Genomic DNA, 16469 nt, shown 5'->3' with positions numbered 1-16469 from the left:
TTTGATATATGAAATTCTCAGCTGTTTCCTTAAGCACGTGTTTGTATTTTTTCATAAATAGCACGAACATGATGTGAAGGACATTTTACACCACATGACTTGTATCTGTTAAAAGCAGTCTTTCCTCATTCGAGTAAATCTTTTATTCAAGTCTGGTAGCTGATGCTAATACTTGGCATTTGAGCCCATGCAATTGGTATTGTCTGAGAATGACTTCGGCTCATCATAACAATGAGCTTCTTGTATCCAACTGTTCATCAATCTTGCAAAAAACTATTTTTCTTATCAAACTCTTTCCATTTTGTCCAACTACTGTTCAAGATTTTACATCAAACACTGACTTCGAATTCTTTGTTCCAGGTTTTGTCGATAAAGTTTGTGCATCCATGGAGGTATGATGGCAGTTCACCCGCGGGATCCATTGATCAAACAATGAACACGACAGATTTAGGTTTATCTCAACCCCTACGCTCAAGACTGCTCTCAGAATACGATGTTCCATGGCCGAGCATTCAACTGTGGCTATCACCCCTCAAAGAAATTATTTTTTAATTAATTATCCTTAGATCTTTATATTTTTAAAAGTTATATCGAGACTCTTAAAGTAAAATATTTAATCTCGTTTTTTCTTATTTCGTTTGATGAAAATATCATAATAAATCAAAGTAAGATAAAGTCTTTGTTGGTAGAGTTGACAGCATGAGAAGAAATGAGATTAAATATTTTATTTTTATAAGTATAAAAATTTTAATATAATTTTAAAAATATAAAAATCAAAATGTTAAGCATAGAAGATTAATCTATAATTAGTACAGAGTACGCGTCCTGCCTATTTTGCCCTCTAATAGAGTAAAATGAGGCTTTTTCTGGCCAAGCCCATATCGGGCCCATCAATAATCAAACCATCATGCGATATGCACGTGATGCAGGGTGGAAGATGAGTGCGATGGACACACCCACGCGTTACGCAGCGCATCATCGCGGACTCCCTCCTCCGGATGAAGGCGACGACGGTGTTGACGATGACGACAACGGTTACCGTCCACCGCTTGTCCAACCTCCTCCCCTCCCTTCCCTTTCCCTCCAACGCCACCGGAGCCCTCTGCTTGCGCCCGAACTCGCTCCGCTTCTCGTCCACCCCCACCCCCTCCCATCCGAGACGGAGCCGGCGATCCCCTCTCTTGGGCCTCCAGAAGCGCACATTGACGAGGGTGTCCGCCGGCGGTTGGTTCTCGGGCTTCGGAGCGAAGAAGAGCAAGGGCACCGCTCTGCCGGAGATCGTGAAGGCCGGTGACCCCGTCCTCCATGAACCCGCCGATGAGGTGCCGCCCCGGGAGATTGGGTCGGAGAAGATCCAGAATATCATAGATGACATGGTCTCCGCCATGAGAAAGGCTCCGGGCGTTGGCCTCGCTGCTCCTCAGATCGGTGTCCCCTTGAAGGTCGCACCTTTATTCCTTACACACACCCTCTTTTCATGCTCTTTCTTCTGCTATATTAGCCAATGTGAGCCTGTGGGGACTAGAATAGATAATTCTTGGCATTTCATCCTGTTGTGTTCTTTAATACCTTCTGGAGTTGGATAAGTAGCTTCAAGCCTCGGTGAATGGGGTGTCATCAAGAAGTGGCAGCAACTCTATGCTCTGTGAATCGAAGTAAATAACGGCCCTATCTGAAGAAAATAGACATGATTTAGCATTATCTGTCAGCAGTGTCTTCTCTATTATCTTTTTCTTATTGCATTTTCTCAGAACTAAAATTGGAATCCGGCTAGAATAACTTGTCTGCCCGTGCCTCTGCCATGAGCTTTTAGAGAAATGAAAACTTCAGGACTTGCTACCTGGACCGTCTATTAGTATGAATTGACTTGTCATTTTCCTGAATTCTTGAGGTTACACACACTTCAATGAGATGTGGCTCTGGAATGAAGCTAGATGCCAAGTTCCAAAACCTGTTTCTCAGAACCGTGGTAGTTCGTAGTTGTTCTTTTTGCATGCCTAGCCTGAAAAGTTATTCTAGTTGATAAATAAGTTCATGATGTTTAAATTGCCCGAATTAGTACGATACTCCAACATCATCTAGGATCACATGCAATAATGCATGTCCAAGAACTTGATGAATGTGCTGGTTCATTCTTTCAAGATAAAACAGAAGATGTTGATTACCAATAAGTTTTTTTGTTTAACATGATAATGTGTCAGTGAGTTGTCTTGTCATTCCTTAGTGGAAAACAATTGAGGGGCAACTGGGAACTGGTCTCTTTATCAATATATTCTTTTCTAAATATTGATGTTTGTAGCATAGTTTGCTTTTAAAGACTCTAAAAAGCAAGACCAAGATCTTTGAATTGAATCTGGCCTTCACTATAATATAACTCAACCTTGCAAAATCTTATTCATCATTATGTAGATGTTAGGGTGGGAAGAAATTCTGACCATGTATTGCCCTGCTACAACTATTAGGTGTTGGCATTATGAACTGATGCACCCATTTTAATTGGCAGATTATTGTTCTGGAGGATACAAAAGAGTACATTAGTTATGCTCCTAAGAATGAAATTGAAGCCCAAGACCGCCGTCCTTTTGATCTTCTGGTAACTCAAATTGTTGGGTATATATTCATTCTTGGTTCCTATGATTTCATTCATGGACCTGTCATTCATCAGTTCTCATTATACAGGTTATTGTGAACCCAAAGCTTAAGAAGAAGAGCAACAAAACTGCCTTCTTTTTTGAAGGATGCTTGAGGTAAATTATTTAGCATTTTAGTTACTAATTCAGTTGTTTAGAGTTCCTCTCGACACAGATCAAAGTGTTGTTTTGGTTGTGTTTTATCTTTTAATGCACAGAAGGCCTTCTGATCCTCAGCACATCTTTTTATACTCTTTTTTAAATTTAATATGTTACTTTTGCTATGTATATATATATGTGTATGTGTATGTGTATGTATATTTTATATTTATATATATATATATATATATATATATATATATACATATATGTTGTAAGTTCTTATTACCAATGGTGGATCGCTGACAACTAGTTGATCAATAACTTTTTTTTTTCTTTTTGTATACCATTTGACTTTTTCGTGTCTTATGATTAACATGCTCTGCAGCTAACTAATATGTAACTTTGTTTTCTTCTTGTTTTTTAATGTGGAATCTACATTTAGCCATATATTAGTTTCTTGAGGTGCTTCTTATCTTTTTGATTGTATACGCTGGAGAATTGGATGCTTGAGTTCAACAATTTCATACTTCTCTTTTTTATCACTTTCCATAAACTGCTTTATTGTATGGATCGGACTATCTTGCTTTCCCTCTTCTTCCAGTGTTGATGGATTCAGAGCGGTGGTTGAGCGCTACCTTGAGGTTGAAGTCACAGGTCTGGATCGCAATGGGCATCCTATCAAGATAGATGCTATTGGCTGGCAGGCTCGCATATTACAACATGAGTGCGATCACTTAGATGGCACACTTTACGTTGACAAGATGGTCCCAAGGACATTCAGGACAGTCGAAAACTTGGGTTTGCCTTTGGCTATGGGTTGCCCACCTTTAAGTGTTCGCTAGTCCGAATTTTTGATGTCAAAATATCATGTTTCTTGAGACCAAGCAGATCTTCTGGACTCTGCAAACGCAGCGCTTGATGTTAGTCATATCTGGAAACTGTATCTTGTCACTCACTGTAAAAGAGATCTCCAAGACGAAAGTGCATTGCCCTTGAAGATTCTTTTAAGGTATTCCTTTTTTATCAGCATGATCAGCTTTACTAGTTCCTGTGTGCATCTTGATGCCTTCATTGTTACATTTTTCCTTTTTTTACAGAATTAAGTATGGATTTGTCCTCTTCTTTTCCCTATTCTTTTGCAACAAAATTATCTAAAATCACAATCTGCTGACAGTCTTCAATTGGCAGGAAGCTCTGGTGTCTGCTGTTGTTTGGAACTCAAATTTCGGATTCTTCCTCAGTGCCACTTAACAGGAATTCTCCCATCTTTGTTGCCACATTTGGTTTCTTTGACTTATTTTTGGTCAAGTTGTGATCAATGAACCTGTGAACTTCCAGAGGTAGGCCTAGTAGTTTTGGTAGTTTTCCTCTAATTTTTTTCTTCAGCTCTTGTTGTACATTTGAATTAACTTAGTTTAAGCAACCTTTATTCAGAAATTCTCATGTCCTCATTTCTTAGTAGTAGTGAGAGAGTAGGAACAAATAATTTTCCACTGTATCTTTTCTTGTTGCCTTTTGCCAGGGTGATAATGCATTCAGGTATATTTCAAAAAGAGCAAGTGTTAAATTCATCATATTGGAACTATGTGATTGCAATACTTAAATCATCTCTGTTTTATTATTCTTATAATAAGCTGAGAATTGCATGCATATATGCTTAGGATGATATGGTGGAATGTGCATGAAAGTTAGAATAAATGGTGATCTGATTTCAGGAAAAACTGTAGTGTAATTTTGGGTAAATATGAAGATTGAAGTACATTCTGGTCTCCATGAAATTCTTATATATGGATCCCATGACTTTTATACTTTTTTATTATTAAATAATGCATATAAAAAGAGTAGAAATAAGCTACTTTCGGTATATTTTGACATCTTAAATTGAATGCAAATTTTGTGCTTTATGTTTATCATGGAGATATAGGTTAAGTTTGGAAACATATTTGTATTTTTAATATGTAGTCGGAGAAAGAGGACTATTTCCACAAGTAGAATGCTTTGAATTTTTGGAAAACAATAGATGAAAAATATGTATTGACGTAAGCAAAATTATATTTCAAAATTCATTAAATATTTTATTATAATTTTATTCAAATAATATATACATAATTTAAATTAATAAATAAAATAAATAAATGCATGTAATCTCATAAAAAAATTATTTGATCAAAATATATTATAAATAAAAATAATTATACAAATAAATATAAAAAATAATTTTTAAAATAAATAAATAAATTTTTTATCTCGTAGAAAATGTAATTCATATTGATTTCTCATTAAATTATTTTAGTAATCTTATATTTTTATATAAAACCATAGGATACTTTTAGAATTCAAAAAATCATATTAATATCTTATAATTATCGAAATGCTAATCCTATCCACATTTTTAATATAGCATTCAAGTCAAATATAATTTAAAATATATTAAACATCAATTCACACCCGAAATATGTATTGGGCTCAAACGCACCCATAAGACATACTAATATAGGGAAAGAATAGTTGACATCCCATCCCAATGTCATGTTTTTATTTATCGATGTTAATAAATAATAATTATTTGATCTCAATACCATCTTCATTTTGTGCAATAAATTGGATTTCTCGGATTCCCCTCCAAATAAAAATAATATTAACTAAGAAAATGTACGCGTCACGCGACCCCTCTGCTCGCCGTTTTGAAATTTGAACTTGAAATCCCTTCGGGAGAAGATGCATCGCCCTATCTGCTTTGCTATTGGATCCATCTGCGGGCCCCATGTGACTCAGCCCGACTGCAACCGCATCACGAGTCGGGTAGGCAATTGGGTAATCTTGGACTTTGAAGCAGATGTTAGGTTCGCGACGTGCACAAATATATACGCACAATTCTTTTGCTGTCTCTCGACGGGAATTTAGGGTTCCTTTTTCTCTCTCGCTCTTTCAAGCCGTCTCCGCCAAAGCCAAATCCAAGAAGAGAAGCCTCGCATTCCAATTACATATACTTCAGTCGGATGATGCATTGGCGCAGTCCGCAGTTCGCATCTTCCTCTCTGCCCTCGGCCGGTAAAAGCCCTCTATCAAGAAATCACTTCCGATCTCTCTGTCTTCTGATCTGCCGCAATAACCCCCCTTCTACGCCTCTTCTTTTCTTGGAAAGCGATCGTCTTTTGCTTCTTTTGATGTTGTTTCATCCTTTGGAATGGAAGAAGCAGCGGCGGCCGCAGCAGCCTCTGTCGAGGTTAGCTCGAAATCTCGGAGTGCTTGGTTTCTTGATGTGGATGACGATGGGTAGTGGCCGCCCGATGAGTGAGTGAGTTGTCTTTTGCCTTCTTGTTCTTGCGATCCCTTTTGTGGAATCGGGTAGCTTCGTGGAGACTTGCTGGTTTTGACCACCTACCCAATTATGTGGCGTCCGCCTTCGTTTGGAGAACACTTTCCTTCCTTTTTCTTTTCCTGCGTGCAAGAAGCCGTAATGAACCGTCCAGGATATGGATGTGTATTGCCTGTATCCAAGATGTTGATCATGTACTTGCAGATGGACCGATCGGACACATCTTGCAGTTGCTCGCATTGTGTTGGGGGGCGGGTAAGCATAGTCATGAGTAGCACCGACTTGTAGGTCTTGTGATGCAGCCGGATTGGCATCCTGGCTAATTGATGAAAGGGTCCTGTTGCACTACGGTTCTTTTGCATGTTCTTGCGGGTGCTTCGTTGATCTTATTTCGGACTGAAATTTTAGCGTCCGAATCTAGAATTGTGCTATTTATCTTCCACAAGTAGCATTTAGACACCACTTTCTGGATCTTTGTGGTCTCGTCGTGTGGATTTATTTCCTTGTATCTCTTTTTTTACCCATTAGAGCTCTCTGCACCGGCAAAAGATGATCAGATGCAAATGATTTTTTTTATAGAAGTTTGAGCTGGAAGTTTATCTCATTTGTTCACTGATCTCAATCTTTTGCACCCTTGTTTAGTTACAGTGCCGTGAATTGTTTTGGAACTTCAGTCCTCATCATACAAAGCAGGAAGATTTTGGTGGTTCTGCTCTATCCTACCAGTTAAAATGCCCAAGGAAAGGAGGTCACGGTCTCTGTCATTTGAACGGCGATCCCGTGCATCACCTTTTCCATCTACTTCTTCCTCACGTATCCAAACTGATTCTGTGGAGTCGGCCAAGGACATTAAAGAATGGGAGGAGGTTCGTTGCCCTGTGTGCATGGAGCACCCCCACAATGCTGTTCTCCTTCTATGCTCCTCACATGACAATGGTTGCCGTCCGTTCATGTGTGACACTAGCTATCGTCACTCTAATTGTCTGGATCAGTACCGCAAGGCCTTCTCTGGATCTAAGTCACTCCAGGATAATGGTGATGCACAACAGCCAGCTAAGCTTTCATGCCCTCTTTGTCGAGGGCTAGTCACTAGTTGGACAGTCATAGAGCCAGCTCGCAAATATATGAATGCTAAGACTCGTAGCTGCTCTATGGAGTCATGTGCATTTAGTGGTGTTTATGGTGAGCTAAGGAAGCATGCAAGGAAAGAGCATCCATCTGTGCGGCCATCAGAGGCAGATCCTGATCGACAGCAAGACTGGAGAAGGATGGAGCGACAGCGGGACCTTGGAGACCTGCTCAGCATGTTTCGTTCATCAGTTACCAGAGAGGAAGATGGGTTCTACATTAATGAGGATGACGAAGAGGCTAATGGCAGCGTCTTCATATTTCCCTCGGTCACTATGCTTTTGGTAGTGCATGTGCGTCAAGCTGGAGGTAGCGATACTGCTCGTTCATCTCTGCCACAGTCTTCTAGACCAAGAACCTCTCTGCAGGATTCATCAAGGGGTCAAAGGGGAAGTAGAGTGATACTATGGGGAGAGACCTTAAGCAATTCAACATCTGTTGGGAGAACGAGCCATAGCAATGGAGCTATTGGCGATGGTGGATCTGATGAGACAGATGCAGCTTCTCAACAGAACCAAGAAAGGCAGTGACGGCAGTTCCGGATGTTGGATGATGATGGTGTATCTTGATTCTAGTTTTCCTTTTCACGTTTGAAGCGCAGCTAGTTTCTGTGCACTTGTCATTGGACTATGGTCAAGATGATAGATGATTGTGATGCATTGTGATGTTAATTCTTTGTGTAGCCTTTGAATCTCTGAACTGGCTGCTGCATGCGCACAGCTCATGGTTAATCACTGCTGCTTTTACCGCAGCAAGCAACATTCACAGATATTGTAAAGTTGTTCATATAATCCGTTGTTCTGGAAGTGCTGAGCCAAATAATGATGATTTCCTGCCTGATCTGGACTCAAGTATTAAAGTAAAGAAGTAAAAGAGATTGGTCATGTTAATGGGTCATGAGGAAATTTGGATGAATTCTGGTGCTTCAGGATCAAAATCTGACAATTTTTTTGCCATAAATCCTGGCTTTTCTTTCTGTTACTGCAAGAACTTGTCTGTGCATCATGTGCAGATGACAAGCATGGCTGTTAATCATGGCAGAAGCAGCAACATGGTCATGGAGCTGGCAACTAATTCAGGCACCTTCTGAACTTATATTCTTTAATTTCTAGCTGTGGACTATAACTTCAAATATTTGCCAATTATATGATTGCTTATTTACTATCCTTGGTTAATTCATGTTATGTGTTGTTCCATTCTCATCATCCTGAACATTACTTTTTACGAGAAATTTTCCAAGGAAAAAACATCCTGGATGCTCTAGTGCCTAATCCAGTTTTGCATTATAATGTTGTAACTTTTGTCTATGACCATGGAATGCAAGTATATGAAAACCATAGTGAAGAGCAAATGAATTCTGGCTGGATTTATGGACAAGAACTGGGAAGACAGTGTAGGATGCAGCATATCTATCAAGCTATTAGACCACTCAAGCAATAGTATCAGAATGACATACTCCCGAATACATTTATATACATACAAATTCTACATATTTAATGCACTAATTGGATATACTTTCTGTGAGACCCATCAAGCTGCAGCCTTGCTGTGAGCCACTTGCAGACAGTATCCATTTCTTCTGGTATTGTGCAGTGTTCGAGTCTGAAAAATTCCAGTTGCTTCGTTGTGTAAGGCAGGAAAATTGAAGAAATCTATTATTTTTCTTTTCTTTTCAGGAATCTAGTTTTCAGAAGTCAGAAATATGAATCGATGGAACAACAACAGCATCAGAGACATACCCATTGTAAAAGGTCTTGAACGTGAGATTTCTGAACCCAAACACTCTTAGAACCTCTCCAGAATTTTCCCGTGTTTATACGGAACCACTCCATCACCTGAAACAAACTCATGGTAAATTGTGTGCATCCAAATCAGGATTCTGAGCTCCTGTTGGTATGGCAAAACGAATCAAACAGTAACGTTCACATCTTTTGGCTTATCAATTCTTCTCCACATTTATTGCAAGATAACTGCATATCGAAGTTATCTAATCATGTTCTTCTGTGACAGAGAAGGTACCTCTTCCATGACACAATGGAACTGGCAAGGAGGCAGCTCACCTTGCAGCATCATGTGAGCTTTCCACCTTAGTGTTCAAGCTCCTGGGTGAGTGGAACATGCATATTTTCTTGCATTTTTTATTCACATGCCGAGAATTCGATAGATGTGATATTTTCATAGATCAAACATTGGACATTTTAAGATAGAACAGACCTTGAGCATGGAAGCCAGCCACTGAGGCCAATGACTGCACTGAAGTTTATGGGGTATAGAGTCTATAGACTGCCATTTTCGTATTTTCCATGTGTGAAGCAAGTGGCAGGGTACAATGCAGTTGCAGCACCCATACTGAACCCACCAATGCCAAGTTTTTGAGTGACAATCGAAGTAACCAAACAAAGATTAAGCATCATGTCCAGCATTCTATCATATGAGTTTACTATCTGTTCACAAATATGTGTGTGTGTTTAAATTCTCATTGGCAATAGAGTTAAAGGTTTTTTTGGTGTTTAAAGCTCTCAAAGTTGAATGGAAAGAGAAACTAGTACTGGAAATCAATACAAGTATATGACCCATACAACAACAAGAAGATACCATCAGCTGGCTCGGCTGACAAAAGGTTTTTTGCAGTGTGTGCTGCTGAAAGCATCCATTCCATCAAAACACAGGACCATCATCTGAGAGGTCTCCAACATCAAACCCTATGAGAAACAATATAGACAAGGATATAGATACACAAGGTTCAGCCAAGATGTGGAGAGAGAGAGAGAGAGAGAGAATCCATGTTATATTATCTGTATGTTCTTTATGACTAAGACAGATGGTTACATGCTGTGCAGGGAAATCCACCAATAATATCCACTTGACCTGCAATAGCACAAATGGATGCCTATCCAACAGCCAAATGATTAATAAACAAGTTATGATCAACTCTGCTTTCCATAGGACAGATTAGGAAATAAGAGATAAAAGATACTAATTAAGGAGAACGTGTTTCCACTTACATTTGGCAGAGGAATTGTTTCCAGGATCTGAGACCAGCTGCTTAATTGTAGTAGAATGTGAATTAAGGCATTTGAAATCATGGTTAGGATGCTGGCAACAGAATCATTACACAACCAGTTTCTGTAAAGTAGCAGATACATTTAATAACATTGTCAATTTTATTAACTAATCTAAAATAAAATTTAGAAACTATGAAATCGGTATGACCCCTGAATTAATTGGGAGCCATGTATTGATGATTCAACTAAAGTTGAGTTGAAGGTAGATTTTGATGATTGAACTAAAAGTTGAGTGGAAGATATATATAAAAAAAAAATATTTGATCTACTGACGAGAGGAATAATCAGAACATTTGACGGCCATTGGGGGGGGGGGGGGGGGGATTACTTAATTTATGTCATTAGGTATATATAACTGTATAAGCTTTGATGAAAATTTAAACATTAATATAAAAAAAGATTTTAATTTAAAATCGAAATTGGAATCTTCTAGAACCGAAAGCCAGGCAAATCCATCACAAACGAACAAGAAATCAAAGTGGTCGAGAAATCCACTTCTAAAAACAATATTCGAGGAAAAGTATACGTATAAGTCAAACCCACTCAGGAATCTGTTCTTCCTCTTTCTCACCCTTTTACTGATTTTAGATCTACGATGATGAGATGCTTAAAAGTAAGATATGGGAGAACAAAAGAGAATTCTTTCTTCCAAAGATGACTAAAAAACTAATAATTCAAAAAAGATAAAAAAAAAAAACTTGATATGATTTTAAAAATAAGAATGCCACATCAATTTTTCTTCCTTCCCCTTTGTAGAAGATCTCTCGTACAATGAATCAAATAAGTCACAATCTATTAAAAGTCAAATACAAATTATAATACATATTATATGCATTATATTTTGATAATTTTAATTTTTTATAATTATATCAAGATATGAATCAGTTTCCTAAAATTTAATAGAATTAAACTTGAAAATTTATTATCTTGAAACTAACTTGGAAACATTCAATGCTCACCGAGCATTCCACTTGATGGTGCTACTTCATTCTTGGTCTCCTCCTTTTGATGCAACACCTCTCCTTGACTCTGATGTATGATAGGGTTGATCGCATCATTCTCCAAAAGATCAAAAACAAGTTCCTTAGAAATGTTTCTACTAGCATAATTCTTTTAAATCATCAGAGAAAGGGTCAGTCGAAGAGTTAGCATCATATATTCAAAACTTACTAGCAAAAACAAAAACAAAAAGATTAAGGCCACATCTTTAGTCTTCACACCTCCATGAAAGGAGGTTATGGTAAGAACTAAGATGAGAATAATTCAACTCAAATTAATATTGCAATTTGCAACCATGGCACTGAGAGGAGCTCGAACCTGACGGCACAGCATTTTATAGTTTGATTCAAAGAGCAACCACACCGAACACTGATTAAATAACAACGAATTATTTCTTCTTGACAGAGAAATAAACGAAGAATTAGAATCAGAACATGATTAAATAACAACTTTTGATCACACATGAAAGGAAAGAGTCTTGAATCAATTAATCAAACTAGTCTTCATGACTTTTCAAACGGTAAACGTGGAAAGTTCAACTCCATGGCTGGTGAAAAAACTAAAATAGTTCGAAGACGGGGCCTCGAGAGATAAACTACACAGACTGAGACCTTACTGCATATAGACATGAACCAAGAAACTCTAATCAAACACATCATCATCGTCATCAGGAAGGGGTTGGGCAGCAGCCGCAGCCAGCTCAGCTTCATGCCTGAAAATTGTAGGTACACATGATCGACCGTTATCAACATCAGAATACAACAAACTGAGAACCACATAAAGCTTCTTAGCATGCATGATACGATGATATGAAGAACAATTACCGACAATGGAAATGAGATATATACACTACTAAGACTGATAATTAGAAAAGAAAGGTACAACAGGTATTCATCGTATTGTTGTCAAGAAGGTGCTTTTGATGTCGCAAATTCTGACCAAATAGCATTGGAAACCATGGGGAGGGAACTGAATTTCAAACTATTGAACAGAAAGTTAAGCTGCACTTACTGTTGCTGCGCAGCAAGATCAATCTGGACTTCTGGAGGCGCAAGAGCAGGTGATTCAACAAAGTGAAGATTCGCATCCCTACCAACAAAAATGGCATTAAGTTCACCACATACACATAATGCAGCTTACAACAAAATAACACTCATTTCTCATTACCCTGCGAGTTTTCTAGCAAGATAAAGGAAGGGCTTCTCAAAGTTATAATTGCTCTTCGCAGAAATCTCATAGTATTGAAGGTTCTTCTTCCTGTGGAATGTAACTTGCTTTGCTTTGACCTGCCTGTTCTTCACATCGACCTTGTTACCACAGAGGACAATAGGAATGCTCTCACACACCCTGGTTTCAGAACAAATATGATAATTAGACAATTAGAAATACGAGGACAACTTTTGCACATTCAGTTCCAAGCATCTAGTCAAACCACCTGCAGAGATCTCGGTGCCATGTTGGAACATTTTTGTACGTTAACCTGGCGGTGACATCGAACATGATAATGGCACATTGACCATGGATGCTGTGCATACGAGTCAGGAAGAATCAAGTTAAAAACAAAACATATCTTGACACAAACATTTACAGCAATAAGTCATCAATGTTACCCATCACATCACATCACAGACAACCAAAGACAAGAAAAATTGTGTACCTCCGGCACCACAGAAAGCTAAAGGAATAATTAAAACCAAGGATATCGAATTTACATAATCCAAAAAATTTAAGTATTTGATTTATTTCCGTTTACACTCAAAAACTTCAGGCATGCAAAAAAAGAATGGTCTATTTCAATTGGACAAATTTATGAATGTACTATTTTTCTTTAGTAACAGAATAAATAGCCCCTACAAAATTAAAGTAATCGATTTCATATGACCATTTGATTACCAAAGGTAGCATTTAAAAATTGCAAAATTTAATAAGCCTTCTGTCATTGCAAAGATGCTACTCTTATTCCTTTAGCTTTCTTTATCGACCTAGATGCAGAGTAGCAGTGTACTTATATGCCAAATGGTTCTTGATTGCCTTATCCAATTCTTGGTACCTTTTAACTTTAACTTCAAAGTTTTGCATTAGTGAATTATTTCTGCCATCTCAGATGGCATCATATTGGTGCTCCCTCTTTCATTCAGTTACAGCGAGTTGAGCCGATTTCAAAACCAATCTCTGTATTGTTGGTATAGCTGTATGGTTGAGGTCGAAACTGGAAAAGTCCCAGATTAAGCTTGGGTTTCAGGTAGTTGATTATTAAATTTTGTACTCATCTCAAACCCATCTTTCAGTCACACCCATTTTTCTACTCAAATCTATCCCACATCCAATAAAGAGTAACCTAACCCAATTTAAGCGCATTGTGTACCTCAAAACCCTGACCGACTGCCATCCCTGAATATGCATCACATAATTGGCATAATTACATGTAAGAAATTAAGCTTCTAATCAAACAAGTTTTGGTCAGTCAACAAACCTGAATTGCATATATGGTATTAAAATAAACTCATTATATCTAATGCTAAGAGAATCCAGTCAATTAAGACTTACTAGTATCCATCCCTAAGACCGCCAAATTTCTCTTGGCCAGCTGTATCCCAGCAATAAAATCTGATCTTCCCACAGTTTGTGAAGAAATCCAACGGATGGACCTCAACGCCAATTGTAGCTGAAAATAAGAATGCAATATACTGTATATAAATACTCGACCAAAAAAAAAAAAAATCTGCCCAGAAACTGTTGTAACACTTACGCTCATACTTCTTCTCAAATTCACCAGTAAGATGCCTCTTCACAAATGTGGTTTTTCCTGAACCATAGCATAGGGGAAGCAGATGATTACATCATAAAGAATGCATCAAATAATTCATTTTCCTTCTGAACAAGAAAAAAAAAAACTTTTTGAAGGCGACTACAAAATAATTCATCAGTTACTAAAGAAGCGAAGACTATAAACGATAAACAAGCCTTTTTAGTGTCATTACATATCAAGCAATCAATTTGGCGTTCGATCCATATCTATTATTGATAGTGGCGGAAAAGGAAACATCACACAATTCCAGTGACACAGGAAACAAAAGCACTACCAAGTATTATGTAACAGTGGACTGAAACAAGAGGTTCAGAAGGCGAAAGGCAAGATTTTTGGAACCGATATCAAACATAATAAAGAAACTAGATTTGTTTGGAATTTCATGTGGTAATTCAAGCAAACAGAAAAACCAAATCAAGGCCAATACAAATGTTCCGACATATATGCCGCAGAAAAACACTGACCAAAGCGACAACAACAACATCCGAAGATGAACAAAAGAATCAAAGGATTAAAGATCGACAGACAAACGAAGAAGACAAATAGGAAGAGATCTCACCGGTCCCTCCATCACCTACGAGAACCAGCTTAAAGCTCGGGTAATCGACGGTCTGCTGATTCGGCAACGCCTGCAGAACCAGAAATCAAAAACCCCAGATAAGCAACAGAGCTCCGGAGGAAGAAGGAGAACAAAGCGGGATCAACCGTAAGCCCTACCATGAGATCGCTCGCGAAGAGGGACCGAAGGGAAGCCCGATCGAAATGAGGAACAGCGCAAGAGGGCGCGGTAGTATATATTTCATCAGCACGGCAAACCCTAAGCTGGAAGTTTCCCTTTTTGCCTCTCTTCCCCGCTCCGCTTCGTTTGAACGCGACATTCTCAGCCGTTGGATCCTTTGATCATGACGCTCCTAACTTACGATATCCAACCCAAGCCACCGGTTCTACTAAGCTGAGGCCGGACCAACATGGACCGACCTAATTTGGGCCGGCCCACTTCAATCTACAATGTTACAGGCTTTTCTTGTCTGCCATGTCACAAATTGCACAGCCTGCATCACATCAACCCCTCTCTCTCTCTCTCTCATATTAAAGACGACAGATAAGAGCGAAAACCACACGCTACGTGCGATATCCCATCCCGTCATCACGATGACGTGCATGCACGTCGTATCCTCACGCCTCAATTCGACCATCAGATCGATTGATTGATACATTGATATACAGTACACAGTACAATACACCGGATCACGTCACAGCAAGTCATCCCCGGCGTCACCACCGCTGTCCCGGGTGGCGACGTCTCGTCCCCTCCGTTCGTCCACCATCGGCGTTTCATGTTTTCTTTGCCATTTCTGGAAGCTATCCCGGCCCCTACCCTCGTCTCCAAATCTTTCTTGAAAGCAATCCACCAGATCTCTCTCTCTCTCTCTCGTATCTTCCGGGCTGGTCAAGGCAGTGATCATCACATCATCATCTCGGCTCATAGGGCTACAGGGACGCAGGCGAGTCCTCCGTGCACCCGTGTGTAGGGGTGGACTTAAGGGCGTTAGAGAGAGAGAGAGAAGAGAGACGTGTCCATTTAGGGAAATCCCATGGGGGAGAGAGAGAGAGAGAGAGGAGACAAGACCGTCGTCGTCATCATGCATCACCAGTCCCCTTGCGTGGTGTGAAGGTGTTCCGGATGCGTGGGTGTTCGAGATGAACTGTTAGTTGCATGGCCTTCAGCTTCAACTTAGCACTGGTATGGCGAGGACGACGGGACTACGGAATGAGACGGTGTGCGCTACCGATTGGTGAGCATTTGGGCCTCGGGCCTTGCACACATTGCCTCGTCAGCCACAAATGCAAACCGATCACAGGAACTTCTCGAGGCCATGGCTGCCGACCACTGCAAGTCCTCACTCTGTGCTCGGTCACTCACCCCGGACACACGGGTGAGCTACAGTGCGTCTCTGAAGTAGCACGCGCGTCGAGTTAGGCGAGTACAAAAAGCTCATCTTCGCTCCCTGCAAGAGTTGGCACTGAAACCATGTCGCCATGAGCAACGATGAAGCTGTGAAGTCGATCATCAAACATTTGCTTGACGACGTGAAGAATCCTGACAAGAGTAAGAGAGGAAAAAGGAGGAAACCAATGATAGGACATGCCGTCTGCAGAAGAGTTTGGCGTGGGATTCTATTCGACTGTGTAAGTGACAAGAAATTCCAGGTCAAATCTTGCTCAAAGCTACGTTCGCTTTCCAAGTGCGAGAACGCAGTGGTGGTTTGCTGTCATCAGAAACAATCTTCTTCTCCATAAATGAATCATTCAGTGTCCTGTTTTGATGCATGTATGTGATGCAAAGAGAGAGACAGGAGCAGTAGTAGTAATCCAAGTTTCTGATACGACAACGAGGGATATATATCAGTGTGGGA

At 39.5% G+C, this 16469-nt stretch overlaps 3 protein-coding genes and 1 long non-coding RNA gene across 6 annotated transcripts; 2 read left to right on the top strand and 2 right to left on the bottom strand.

Moving 5' to 3' along the window:
• The first annotated feature begins 874 nt into the window (after positions 1–874).
• LOC135672556 (peptide deformylase 1A, chloroplastic-like) lies at positions 875–4169 on the top strand. Its single transcript, XM_065181050.1, has 5 exons — positions 875–1442; positions 2504–2593; positions 2680–2747; positions 3334–3741; positions 3921–4169. The coding sequence occupies exons 1-4, from the start codon at positions 999–1001 to the stop codon at positions 3572–3574; spliced, it is 843 nt and encodes a 280-aa protein (XP_065037122.1). The 5' UTR covers positions 875–998; the 3' UTR covers positions 3575–3741; positions 3921–4169.
• A 1195-nt stretch (positions 4170–5364) lies between these two features.
• Positions 5365–8063, top strand: LOC135581997 (uncharacterized). Of its 3 annotated transcripts, none has more exons than XM_065176111.1 (2): positions 5365–5783; positions 6694–8063. In XM_065176111.1, exon 2 carries the CDS (start codon positions 6783–6785, stop codon positions 7707–7709), a length of 927 nt encoding a protein of 308 aa, XP_065032183.1. In that variant the 5' UTR covers positions 5365–5783; positions 6694–6782; the 3' UTR covers positions 7710–8063. The 3 variants fall into 3 exon arrangements, with proteins under 3 accessions (XP_065032183.1, XP_065032186.1, XP_065032185.1); XM_065176114.1 differs by lacking the exon at positions 5365–5783 and adding an exon at positions 5933–6030; XM_065176113.1 differs by lacking the exon at positions 5365–5783 and adding an exon at positions 5965–6306.
• Positions 8064–8519: 456 nt separating this feature from the next.
• Positions 8520–11176, bottom strand: LOC135658337 (uncharacterized). The gene is made up of 2 exons (XR_010505331.1): positions 8919–11176; positions 8520–8781 (listed from the first exon to the last, which is right to left on the bottom strand). It is a non-coding gene; the product is annotated as an uncharacterized LOC135658337 (long non-coding RNA).
• A 530-nt stretch (positions 11177–11706) lies between these two features.
• On the bottom strand, positions 11707–14894 carry LOC103970000 (GTP-binding nuclear protein Ran-3). Its single transcript, XM_009383648.3, has 8 exons — positions 14770–14894; positions 14612–14681; positions 13993–14049; positions 13791–13908; positions 12679–12768; positions 12411–12590; positions 12255–12332; positions 11707–11955 (listed from the first exon to the last, which is right to left on the bottom strand). Exons 1-8 carry the CDS (start codon positions 14770–14772, stop codon positions 11886–11888), a joined length of 666 nt encoding a protein of 221 aa, XP_009381923.2. The 5' UTR covers positions 14773–14894; the 3' UTR covers positions 11707–11885.
• Between the last annotated feature and the right edge of the window lie 1575 nt (positions 14895–16469).

This window comes from Musa acuminata, chromosome BXJ1-4 (assembly GCF_036884655.1).
Source record: "Musa acuminata AAA Group cultivar baxijiao chromosome BXJ1-4, Cavendish_Baxijiao_AAA, whole genome shotgun sequence".
Taxonomy (NCBI): Eukaryota; Viridiplantae; Streptophyta; class Magnoliopsida; order Zingiberales; family Musaceae; genus Musa; species Musa acuminata.
The sequence above is the reverse complement of the archived record's forward strand: the minus strand, read 5'-3'. Positions and strand labels throughout refer to the sequence as shown.

Excerpts from the sequence above, each read along its gene's own strand:
- LOC135672556 (XM_065181050.1), top strand. The coding sequence starts at position 999 with ATGAAGGCGACGACGGTGTTGACGATGACGACAACGGTTACCGTCCAC. Across the intron at positions 1,443-2,503 it reads AGATCGGTGTCCCCTTGAAG|ATTATTGTTCTGGAGGATAC; the intron begins GTCGCACCTTTA and ends TTTAATTGGCAG. Across the intron at positions 2,748-3,333 it reads TTTTTTGAAGGATGCTTGAG|TGTTGATGGATTCAGAGCGG; the intron begins GTAAATTATTTA and ends CTCTTCTTCCAG.
- LOC135581997 (XM_065176111.1), top strand. The coding sequence starts at position 6,783 with ATGCCCAAGGAAAGGAGGTCACGGTCTCTGTCATTTGAACGGCGATCC.
- LOC103970000 (XM_009383648.3), bottom strand. Across the intron at positions 12,591-12,678 it reads TGGCACCGAGATCTCTGCAG|GGTGTGTGAGAGCATTCCTA; the intron begins GTGGTTTGACTA and ends TTCTGAAACCAG. Across the intron at positions 11,956-12,254 it reads GATCTTGCTGCGCAGCAACA|GCATGAAGCTGAGCTGGCTG; the intron begins GTAAGTGCAGCT and ends TACAATTTTCAG.